The 11,118-nt window shown below is 49.6% G+C and overlaps 2 protein-coding genes across 9 annotated transcripts in view; both read left to right on the top strand.

Moving 5' to 3' along the window:
- The first annotated feature begins 2,098 nt into the window (after positions 1 to 2,098).
- LOC148219969 (thioredoxin-like protein 1) lies at positions 2,099 to 6,698 on the top strand. 5 transcript variants are annotated; one of them, XM_088156946.1, is made up of 4 exons: positions 2,099 to 2,845; positions 3,843 to 4,015; positions 4,259 to 4,363; positions 5,110 to 5,611. In XM_088156946.1, the coding sequence occupies exons 1-4, from the start codon at positions 2,821 to 2,823 to the stop codon at positions 5,230 to 5,232; spliced, it is 426 nt and encodes a 141-aa protein (XP_088013072.1). In that variant the 5' UTR covers positions 2,099 to 2,820; the 3' UTR covers positions 5,233 to 5,611. The 5 variants fall into 5 exon arrangements, with proteins under 5 accessions (XP_088013072.1, XP_088013074.1, XP_088013073.1 ...); XM_088156948.1 differs by lacking the exon at positions 5,110 to 5,611 and adding an exon at positions 5,686 to 6,457 and having other exon boundaries at positions 2,101 to 2,845; XM_088156947.1 differs by having other exon boundaries at positions 2,101 to 2,845; positions 4,957 to 5,614.
- Positions 6,699 to 9,689: 2,991 nt separating this feature from the next.
- The window catches only part of LOC148219968 (uncharacterized), a 2,547-nt gene continuing 1,118 nt past the window's right edge, over positions 9,690 to 11,118 (top strand). For all 4 annotated transcript variants that reach the window (XR_015799608.1, XR_015799610.1, XR_015799609.1 and 1 more), the window contains exons 1-3: positions 9,690 to 10,040; positions 10,672 to 10,908; positions 11,002 to 11,061. Coding sequence is in view for 1 of the 4 variants with exons in the window: in XM_088156943.1 (XP_088013069.1) it covers positions 9,691 to 10,040; positions 10,672 to 10,908; positions 11,002 to 11,035 (621 nt within the window). In the remaining 3 variants the exon portion in view is untranslated. The remainder of the gene's footprint in view (positions 10,041 to 10,671; positions 10,909 to 11,001; positions 11,062 to 11,118) is intronic.

Raw genomic sequence — 11,118 nt, 5'->3', positions numbered from 1 at the left:
AAGAGCGGCCGCCTCCTCCTGCTGGCTCAGGCAGCTTCGCACACTGTACCGAGGGCAGGTGACATTGCTAGTGGGTCACACCGATACCGAGGAACCTCAGGTTGTTTGCAGGGGATAACCAGCCAGGCAGGGATGCTTTTCCACTGAAAGGGAACAAACAGGAACAAGAACTAAAGAGGCTGGGGCAGCACAGCCCCCAAACCTGCCCAGTCTCCTGCTGCCACACGCTTCTGTGAACAGACAGGACCCAAATCCACACCCAGAACAGCCTGGGGGGGGAGGTCCAGCTGCTCATTTCCAGTCATGCCCAAACATCCAGTGCCAGTGTCTGTCAACCCCTTCTCCTCTGTGTCCTGAACTACAGGCCCTGAGACATATTGGCAGCACTGCATTGATTGAATACCCACAAGCACATATATTGCCAATATCAGATTTCTCTGCCCACCCAGGACATACCAGTTAGGTGTGTCCCTTTCTCTCACTCTCCCAACAGACACCTCCTCATTCCACCTCCCATTCAGGGTACAGCAACTTAGCCCTGGGAAACAAAAAATAACAAACATTCAAAAAATCATCCCTGCCTTGAGGCGGTCTAGGCCTGGGAGAAAGCCCTCCCCACCATCCTCTATGGCCTCTTCCTCCACTGGCCTTTTCCCAGTCCAAGTAACTGAGGAAATGCACATTCAACCCCAGAGCAGACAGGCTGGAATGTTGTCTCCTCACCAAACAACACAGCCCTGAGCACCAGCTCAGGATTGCACTTCACAGCCTCAGTCAATGCCACATGGGAAAGACAGGTGATTTTTTCTTTGCTGAGAGACAAGAAACAACAGCAAGGGCTGTCCCAGCTGACCTGGCCCTCATGGACAGCTGCATCACTGAATAAGATCATCCATCATGTCTCACTCTGCTATAGGAAAATAATTCAAGCCTTGGGTCTGGAGTTTAAAAGCTACTTTCAGATCAGCAAAAAGGTCTCTGGCTGGGACAATTCACTGAATTTACTGGTAAACCCCCAAATCCGTTTCCAGGTGCATAAAAACCCAAAGGAAAAAGCTTGAAGCAACTGGAAGGGATTTGGAAGTGTAAAAACAAGCTGAGAAGAGGTTCAGAGATCAGGGTGCTCACTGGCAGCAGGGGCTGGGCTTAGGGCTGAGCAGGAGCAAAGCCGGAGCACATCAACCTCACCTCGTGTTTTCTCGGGGGCTTTATGGCCCTGGCAAGAGAGAGATGTTCACTGATGAGTCCCAGGCCGAGCCGTGAGCACAGCATGTTGTGTTGGAGCTGGGGGTTTTTTTTGAGACGTTCAGCAGCCACACTCTCTAGTCAAGAGTCCTGAGGTTTGTTGCTGCTCCTCTTTCATCCTCATCTCCAGCTTCCAGCCCTTTTCTTCTCTCTGTCCAGTGTGTCTTTTGTGTTCCTTTCTTGTCCTGTGTGCTCCCCATCCCATTCCCGTTCCCTACGGAGGGGGAGGGTGTGGAGACTGGGGGCTCCGACGTGGTTTGGGGCACCCCAAGGTCCCTGGGAAAGGGAGCCGGGCTGCGCTGGAGGAGCAGGTGAGTCGGGCATGGGGGGGGGTCATGGTGGGTGCCAGAACATTGAGAGGGAGGGGTGGGTGTAGAATGCATGAAAAACAGAACCTTAAAAAACAGCTAAATATAGTCTAAAAGGAATGTTTAAATGCTTTTTATTTGGTTAGAGGCAGGGTTTTTTAGAAATAATATAAGCATAAAAAATATACAAATATACAATAAATATATACAGACACATAAAATGATAAATATCTAAATATATGTAAGTGTAAATATATAAAATATAAATAAATCTAGGCGTATATATGCAGTATTTAATAGAAATAATATTGTATATATTATTATAGTATATGAGAAGCTATAAAATACATAATATAGAAATATAAATTACAGCTATAAATATGAAAACTCTAAGTAAATATATTTAAATCACACACAGCTCCACTCCAGGGATTGCTTGGGGTCACAGGGAGCACAGGTGCAGGGAGTGTTTGGGATGACAGGGAACTCCTTTCAGGGAGTGTTTGGGATCACAGGGAGCTCCAGTGCAGGGAGTGTTTGGGATGACAGGGAACTCCTTTCAGGGATTGTTTGGGATCACAGGGAGCACAGGTGCAGGGAGTGTTTGGGATGACAGGGAACTCCTTTCAGGGAGTGTTTGGGATCACAGGGAGCACAGGTGCAGGGAGTGTTTGGGATGACAGGGAACTCCTTTCAGGGAGTGTTTGGGATCACAGGGAGCACAGGTGCAGGGAGTGTTTGGGATGACAGGGAACTCCTTTCAGGGAGTGTTTGGGATCACAGGGAGCACAGGTGCAGGGAGTGTTTGGGATGACAGGGAACTCCTTTCAGGGATTGTTTGGGATCACAGGGAGCTCCAGTGCAGGGAGTGTTTGGGATGACAGGGAACTCTTTTCAGGGAGTGTTTGGGATCACAGGGAGCACAGGTGCAGGGAGTGTTTGGGATCACAGGGAATTCCTCTCAGGGATTGTTTGGGCTCATGGAGAGTTTTCACTGTAGCAGCTCTGAGGTAGGCTTGGACAATGTAAGAAAAGCTCGGTTACTATTTTGTAGTGTCAGTACTTTCCACACTGAGAATTCCGAAGGGACAAGTCCCTTTTCTCTGCTGGCATGTCAGGGGAATTCCAGAATGTGTGGAATACATCCCTTATCCTAATTTCCTGTGCTGAGTTTTTTCCTAATGAAGAAACTGATGTATAATGGTGGTTTTTCCCTTCTCAGCTGCTTATCACTGTAGCTTTTAGCCAGCCTGTCAAGCTGTACTCGATGAAACTGCAGGGGCCAGACAACGGTGAGTGCTGCACACAGCATTATTTATTATTTATTGATTGATTTATAGGCTAAGATTATAGATTGATATACAAATAAAAGTGTTTATTAGATCTTGATACACAAGTAGAAGTGTTTATTGTCGTTTGATACACAAATAGAAGTATTATACCTTGATACACAAAGAGGAGTATTTATCATACCTTGAAATACAATAGTATTTATTATAATTTGAGATACGCAAATATAGGTATTTATATACCTTGATACACAAATAAAGTATTTATGATGCCTTGATACACAAACAGAAGTATTTATTGTTTATTATTGATTGATAGGCAAAGATTATGGGTTGATACACAAATAAAGGTGTTTATTCTACCTTGATACACAAATAGAAGTATTTATTATAGCTCGATACACAAATAGGAGCATTTATAAAAAGTATTTTAGTATAAAGTATAACAATTTTAAAAGTATTTCTTGTAGATTGATACACAAATAAAGTATTTATTATACCTCGATACACAAATAGAAGTATTGTAGTTTGATACACAAATAGAAGTATTTATTATAGTTTGATACACAAAAAAATCTTGATTACACATTGATACATGAATAAAAGTACTTCTTGTCATTTGATAGACAAGTACAAATTTTTAAAATAGAATGGTACCCAAATAAAGTACTTATTGTCGTTTGATACACAATTATAACTACTCATAATAGATTGATACACAAATCAAGTGTTTGTTATAGCTTGATGCACAAGTATAACTACTTAAAATAGATCGATACACAAATACAATTCTTGATTGTAGTTTGATAGCCCAGTATAACTACTGATAGTTTCATCCCCTGCAAAGAGACACGGGGATGTAATTCCAGGCTGAAGTGAGACTCAGCTTTTCCCTTTTGCAGTAACTCAGTTTACATGGCACAGCAGCATTGCGTTCCATTCCATAAGGACAGGGATTGTGGAATAACGCCCACAGACAATCCCACCCCTCTCTCTCCAGGACAAGGCCCCAAGTACATCAAGATGTTCATCAACCTGCCACGCTCCATGGACTTTGAGGAGGCGGAGCGCAGCGAGCCCACGCAGGCCCTGGAGCTGGGCCCCGAGGACATCAGGGAGGATGGCATCATCCAGCTGCGCTATGTCAAATTCCAGAACGTCAACAGTGTCACTGTGAGTGCCTCTGTCCTGGGGCAGCACAGGGATCTGTCTCAGTCAACACAATCGACGCGTGTTCATTCACTTCCTGCCAGATCCCACTGAGGCTGGCACTTCTTGGGTGCTGGGTCTGAATGGGGAAATCCCAGCTGGGGGGGCTTGAGCACACTGCCAGGAAACAGCATTGAAACGAGCACAGAGATACAATTAGCATTGGCAGTTGTCATTTGAGTTGTTTTTGCCTTTTCCCCTGTGCAGTTGTTTGTGCAGTCCAATCACGGTGATGAGGAGACGACACGAATCACGTATTTCACGTTCATTGGCACTCCGGTGCAGGCCACCAACATGAACGACTTCAAACGAGTGAGTGCCTTGCTGAGCCCTGGGGAGCAAACACCGGGGAGGGGGACACAATTCACACCTGGGGTGCTTGGGGAAAAGCTGCAGCTCTGTCCTGCATTTCTGCTTTTAACCATCAGCTGGGTCAGAAGAAATGGTAAGGACTGAAAGCATGAGGGGCTGGCAAGTTACACGCACCGATTTTTTTGGTTGTTTTTTTAATAGCTGTGAGACTTAGATCTTGATTTTGGGATTCTCTTTATTGGCACGTTCCTTGTAAAACGTCCTATTTCAAAATACAGTGCTTTAATAATGAACTGATGGTACAAGCACCCTCTAATTGCAGAAGGTGAAAAGCACTAACACCAACATGGCACCTACTTTAATTTTTAGCAGCAAAACTTGATCTTAAGTAAACTTAAAACTTAATTCCTCTGCTGCTAATAAGTTAATAAAGGAGTTTAACAGCTTTTGCTGCCCTTCGCTGCCACTCAATTAAAAAATGTTTTACTGCTCTAAAATAAATACAGATTTTGGACCTCCCTCATTCTCCCCAGACTAGAAATACATGAATTGAATTTTGATCTTTTTCCTTTGAATTTCTGTGGCTGTTTAAGCTGCCTGGAGAAGGTGGATACAGCAGCCAGGGAATGATGCTGGGAAGGAAAATGCACTGGGAAGGAGCAGCAGTGGATTGGGAGCTGCCTTAGTCACAGCCTCATGGACAGTGTGGAATGATCATATTGCTGTTTTCCTTCCTGCACATGGAGTTTGAGGAGAAGGGAGCTCTTTGCCTTGAGGGAGAACGTGCTGCTGGTGTGCTCAGAGAGCAGTGGGCAGAGCCAGAGATCAATACTGGCTGGCTCAGGTGTGCTGGTGTCCCTCTGGAATAATCCCCTGCTTTCTGCTCGGCCCTGCTCCTTTGCAGGAGGCTTTGGACACATTCTGCTGCTGCTTTGCTTCTTGTACCACTCCTTCTGTTTGTTTTCCAGCTTAACTCCCCATTCCCACTGAACTAAACAGGCAGAAGAAATCCAAAGTAATGCTGCCATTGGTGTGGCCTCGCTGTGCTCAAATCCTGCAGCATTCCACCCCTGCCTCACCAGCTCAGCTCTCCTGCTCACATCCTGCTTTCAGTGCTGCTCTTTCCCAAATTCTGCCCCATTTCTGTGCTGGCCTTGGCACTGGGAGGTGCCACCAGGGAGTGCTGTAGGATCAGCCTGGACTGAATGTCCTGGTGGGAGGGAGGAGATTGGATCAACCTGAGGGGAATAAAGAAAATAAAAGGGGAAGGTGAGGTGGGATGGGATACTGAAATATCCATATCCATGTGCTGGGTTTTCCAGATAATACACATGGGCCACTTGTCCCTCTCTGCTTCTGACTGGTATAGAATATTTCTGTTGATATTCCATACTTGCTAACACCTAATCCTTAATCCTTTAACTCTGGTTTTCCTTTTTTTTCCCCTCGCTTCTTCACCTAATCTGTGTGAACGGAGTTTGGAATCACGCCAGGAATAAACAAATTCACAGGAATGCCAAGTTTAACTCTGGCAGTTAAAAATGCTTTTCCTAGCAGCTCCTAATGATTGTGGGGTGCAGAACTCAGCTGGACAGGGAGAGTTCCTCAGCACAGGGAAGCAGCAGAACAGTGTTTCCATTTTTATGGTTATTCTGTGATTTCTGCAGCTCCATGGGGTTCAGGGTTGGGAGGGCTGGGGGTTTGTTTGGTAATAAGCGAAACCCATGGATTTCTGGGGGATTTTCCTGGGTTCTCCAATTTCCTGGGAGTTAAAACCCCATGGATTTCTGGGTGGTTTCCTGGGTTCTCCCATTTCTTAGGAGCTGCATGCTGAGGTTTTTGTCCTGAGGGAGGAAGGGAAGGGACCTGGAGCAGCCACGGGGGTTCTCCCAGCAGAGTTTCTCTGGGTATTAAACCTGGCTTGGGGTGTTCTGCAGGCCCAGCTCTAACTAGGCCAGGCCTAGCACTAAACCCAGCAGCTGTGTGTGATTTTCCAGCCCTTTAACCCCACAGGCAATCCCTGGGAGCTGCACTTCAATCTGCCTGAACCAAGGATGTCCTGCCCGGGTTTGAAACTTTGGTTTTTTTTCCCTTTTCCAGGTAGTTGGCAAAAAGGAGAGAGCCACTAGGAAGCAAAGCTACTGGAAGGCCTTATCCCAGTCCAAATTCCCACTTTTCTCTCCAATTCCTGGATACATCCTTGACCATAAGCAGAGACTCTCCGTTTGATTTCCTGCCATTTCCAATAAATCATTGCTTTCAGCTGGAGTGTGTTCCTGGTCTCCTCCTCCTCCTGCTCCATGGATTTGTAAATAAAATTCCTGACTTTTGCCAAGTTGCATTTTGTTATTGCAGGAATTGAGGCTCTTTTGTTCCATTGAAAGTTCCCAAGCCTGCTGAGAGTTTCAGATGTCAAATACAAGTAAGATTGGAGTTATCCCCACAAAATACAGGAGTTTCTTGGGTAGGAGTAACCTCACGTGTTTAATTCCCACTTCCCCTTAAAACCAGAGCAGAGGAGGCAGATTTGAAATCCTCATGCCATGAATTTCCTCCAAATTCCTGCCTAGTCCAGAAGTTGTGTGTCAGAAATTCCTTGTTTTCCAGGCAAGCTGGGATTTGGAATTTGTTCCTTCCTTTATTGGATGGCTTTCCTCTCTCTGATTTTAGTAAGGGGATATTTATTACAAATGTTAATTTTCCATCCTAATTGGAATTTTTGTACTATTAGGGCCCATTTCCAAAGAAATTGACCAAATTCATGTTGGTAAATCAGGCATCGATCCACAGAATTCTGTCAGTTCCCAGGAAAACCTGCTAAGTGTTTCACTGCCATCATTAATCTCTTTGGAAAGTTCAGTTTACTGCATATTTAATGACATAAATCCATTGAAACTTCAATCCTGCCCTAATTGCTGCCCTTGCACACAATCTGCCTTGGCACGTTTGGATGTTCATCCCAAGTGAGTTTCCTGCTAAAATTGAGATCTTTTTCCAAGCAAAAGTGGGAATTGTGTAGGAATGCCTTTTTTCTGGGCTTTGTTTTCCCAGGCTGCTGCGGGCAGGAGCCGAGAGCTTGCCCTGCTCAGGGTCCCTGCTGTGTCCTGGGCGCTGTCACCCGTGCAGTGACACAAATAAATCACTTGTCATACAAACTCCGGGCTGCTTTGCTTCACTCGTCCCCCTGGCACTTCTGCCTTTGCATCTGAATATTTTAATATTCTAAATATAATTTTTAATAAAAAACCATTTAAAAATATTTAATGTATCTATTTATTTTATTATTTTAAGACGTAATTATTTTATTATATTATTTTGATTTTATTTAAAGTATAATATGTGTCACCCATGGGGGGGGGGGGGGGGTCAGAGCCCAGCCCCGGTTAATAATATAATAGAAAAATAAAAATATAAACAAATATAAGAAATATCTAGTATATAATATAAATAATGCAAATATAAGAATATATGTAAACTATAAACATGAAAATAAAAATATAAAAATATTTTAGTATAGTTTAAAATGAATGTTTTACGGGTTTTCATTTGGTTGGAGGCAAGGGGTTTTTATAAATAATATAAACAAAGAATAGAGAAATATATACAGACATAAAATTATTAACATATATGCATATCTAAGTATAGATGTAGTTTTTAATATAAATAGTATATGTAGTATATATATACTATATACATAAAATAGATATATAAATATAAATTACAGATATAAATATGAAAACTATAAATAGAAAAATATATTTAAACGTTATTTAAAATAAAGGGAGTTTTTGTTTTTATTTGGTTAGAGCCAGGGCTTTTAAATAAATAATAGTAAAAAATAGAAATATACAAATACACATATAGATATACATCAAATAGAAATAAATATTGCTAATATAAAGATATGTATACAATAACAAAAATAATATTATATATGGTGTAATAGAAGTTAAGTTTAAAATATATGTATAGATTACAAATATGAATAAAAATTAAATATTCAAAAAATAAATTTTTTTATATCTAAAGAGGGGTTTTTTTGTTTTCATTTGGTTGGAGGCAGGGCTTTTTTAGTTTTGGTCGGGGTTGTTTGGGGTATTCACTTGGGAGGATTTTGTGAAGGGTGGCGAGTCCCGGGCTGGGCTGTGCGGCAGGGCTGCCACCTTGTGGGGACAGAGCGGAACTGCAGCCGCCCCCCCCCGAGCCAACGCCATGGCAGGGCTGCCACCTTGTGGGGACAGAGCGGAACTGCAGCCGCCCCCCCCCCCCCCCGAGCCAACGCCATGGCAGGGCTGCCACCTTGTGGACACAGACCGGTACTGCAGGGTGCCCCTCTCAGGACGGCAGAAGGGACCGCATGACGGGACCCTGCCTGGTGGGACTGCGGCAACGCTCAAGAGAGCGGCACGGTGAGACCCCCGGCAGAGAAAGGCGGACATGCTGCTGCCGATCGGCGCCCGCCAGCTCCCTCACGCCCGCGGCGCCGCCGAGCCCACGGCCCGTATCCACACGCTGGGAAAAGCCGCAAAAAAAATAGCACAGGGGAGATCAGTGTTAGTGCGTCACTCTGCAGCGTGAACACACAAAAGAAGCGCCAGACCTTCTACCCTTTATAAAAAATCGCGGAACCCACCCCCCCCTTCCCCCCCCCCCTTTCCCCCCCCTTCCCCCCCCCCCCACACCCCCCCCCCCTATCCCCCCCCTTACCCCCCTCCCCTTCCCCCCCTTATAAAGAATCTCGGAACCTTATCCCCCCCCTACCCCCCCCCCCCTACCCCCCCCCCCTTCCCCCCCCACCCAGGCCCCCCCTTCCCCCCCCCCCCCCACCCCCCCCCCCTATCCCCCCCCTTACCCCCCTCCCCTTCCCCCCTTATAAAGAATCTCGGAACCTTATCCCCCCCTAACCCCCCCCCCCTACCCCCCCCCCCCTTCCCCCCCCACCCAGGCCCCCCCTTCCCCCCCCCTTTCCCCCCCCTTCCCCCCCCCCCACACCCCCCCCCCCCTATCCCCCCCCTTACCCCCCTCCCCTTCCCCCCCTTATAAAGAATCTCGGAACCTTATCCCCCCCCTACCCCCCCCCCCCTTCCCCCCCCCCCACCCAGGCCCCCCCTTCCCCCCCCCTTTCCCCCCCCTTCCCCCCCCCCCCACACCCCCCCCCCCTATCCCCCCCCTTACCCCCCTCCCCTTCCCCCCCTTATAAAGAATCTCGGAACCTTATCCCCCCCCTACCCCCCCCCCCCTACCCCCCCCCCCCCTTCCCCCCCCACCCAGGCCCCCCTTCCCCCCCCCACACCCCCCCATCCCCCCCCACCCCCCCTAACCCGCGCATGCGCTCAGCGGCCCCACCGGCCTCTGCAGGCCCCGCCCCGCGCATGCGCTCTGCCGCCACGCACACCTGTGCGGGCCCCGCCCCGCGCATGCGCTCTACCGCCACGCACACCTGTGCGGGCCCCGCCCCGCGCATGCGCTCTGCCGCCACGCACACCTGTGCGGGCCCCGCCCCGCGCATGCGCTCTGCCGCCACACAGGCCCCGCCCCCAGAGCCCCGCCCCGCCCGCGGCCTTCAAGTGCGGCCGGGCCCCTCGCGCCCCGCTCCGTTCCTGGATGCCTTTCTTGGGATGCGGCGGGACCATCGCGGGGGCTGCTCCCGGTGCTGCGCGGAGCCTCAGGAACTCAGGTACGTCCAGGGCTCAGTTCTGGGTCTTTGTCGGTGTCCGCCGGGGGCTCCGAGCGGTGCCGCCTCTCCCCGGGCCGGCCGGGTGCGGTTCGCGGGACCGGGCCGGCACCGGGAGCCTCTCCCGGGTGCGGTTCGCGGGACCGGGCCGGCACCGGCGTCGCCGCGGGCAGCGGGAGCCTCTCCCGGGTGCGGTTCGCGGGACCGGGCCGGCACCGGCGTCGCCGCGGGCAGCGGGAGCCTCTCCCGGGTGCGGTTCGCGGGACCGGGCCGGCACCGGCGTCGCCGCGGGCAGCGGGAGCCTCTCCCGGGTGCGGTTCGCGGGACCGGGCCGGCACCGGCGTCGCCGCGGGCAGCGGGAGCCTCTCCCGGGTGCGGTTCGCGGGACCGGGCCGGCACCGGCGTCGCCGCGGGCAGCGGGAGCCTCTCCCGGGTGCGGTTCGCGGGACCGGGTCGGCACCGGCGTCGCCGCGGGCAGCGGGAGCCTCTCCCCTGAACGGGTGCTGGGGCCGAGCCCGGCGCTGCCGCTCCTGCTCCGTTTGGGGTCCGGGCGCGATCCCGCTGCGGCCGCAGGGGACCGGGGCTCTGTCGGTAACCGTACCCAGGAGAACAGCGGCCGAATCTCCGCGTGCAGCCGCTGGATCGCCGCTGGAACCGCCCGGGGCACCAGGAACGCCGTACCGACCCTAGAGCCCCAAATCTCGCCGCTCTCGGTGCCCTCGTGCCGCGGGTGTGCGAAGCCCCCGCAGCTTTCAGCGGAGAGCAGCGCCTGGCTCAACCGTGGGGCTCCCTGTGGAACGAGCGGGGCTGGAGCACCGTGGGTGGGGCCAGGCACTGAGTTCCACTCAGGCTGCTTCTCCAACAGCCGCAGGTGAGATGCTCCCCCCTCCCCTTGCTTTGTAACTCAAAAAAGCTGTGCAGCGGTAAAAAAAATTTAGCTGAGAGTTTTCCTCTTTACTTCCAGGTTACAGGATACATTGAAGATATATTGGGGTTGAGAGGATTCCTAAAACCTGACTCTGAAGTAAATAGGACGTTTCCTGCAGATGAGTATTACCAAAATGATGGCAGCTGCTGAAGA

The sequence above is a fragment of the Sturnus vulgaris genome, chromosome Z, assembly GCF_052056855.1.
Source record: "Sturnus vulgaris isolate bStuVul1 chromosome Z, bStuVul1.hap1, whole genome shotgun sequence".
NCBI classification, from domain to species: domain Eukaryota; kingdom Metazoa; phylum Chordata; class Aves; order Passeriformes; family Sturnidae; genus Sturnus; species Sturnus vulgaris.
The sequence above is the reverse complement of the archived record's forward strand: the minus strand, read 5'-3'. Positions and strand labels throughout refer to the sequence as shown.

What these genes read in the sequence shown, in the direction of transcription:
- LOC148219969 (XM_088156944.1), top strand. Translation starts at nt 2,821, where the DNA reads ATGAAACTGCAGGGGCCAGACAACG. An exon ending in ACTGCAGGGGCCAGACAACG is followed by an intron (nt 2,846 to 3,842) that starts GTGAGTGCTGCA and finishes CTCTCTCTCCAG; the next exon opens with GACAAGGCCCCAAGTACATC. An exon ending in AGAACGTCAACAGTGTCACT is followed by an intron (nt 4,016 to 4,258) that starts GTGAGTGCCTCT and finishes TCCCCTGTGCAG; the next exon opens with TTGTTTGTGCAGTCCAATCA.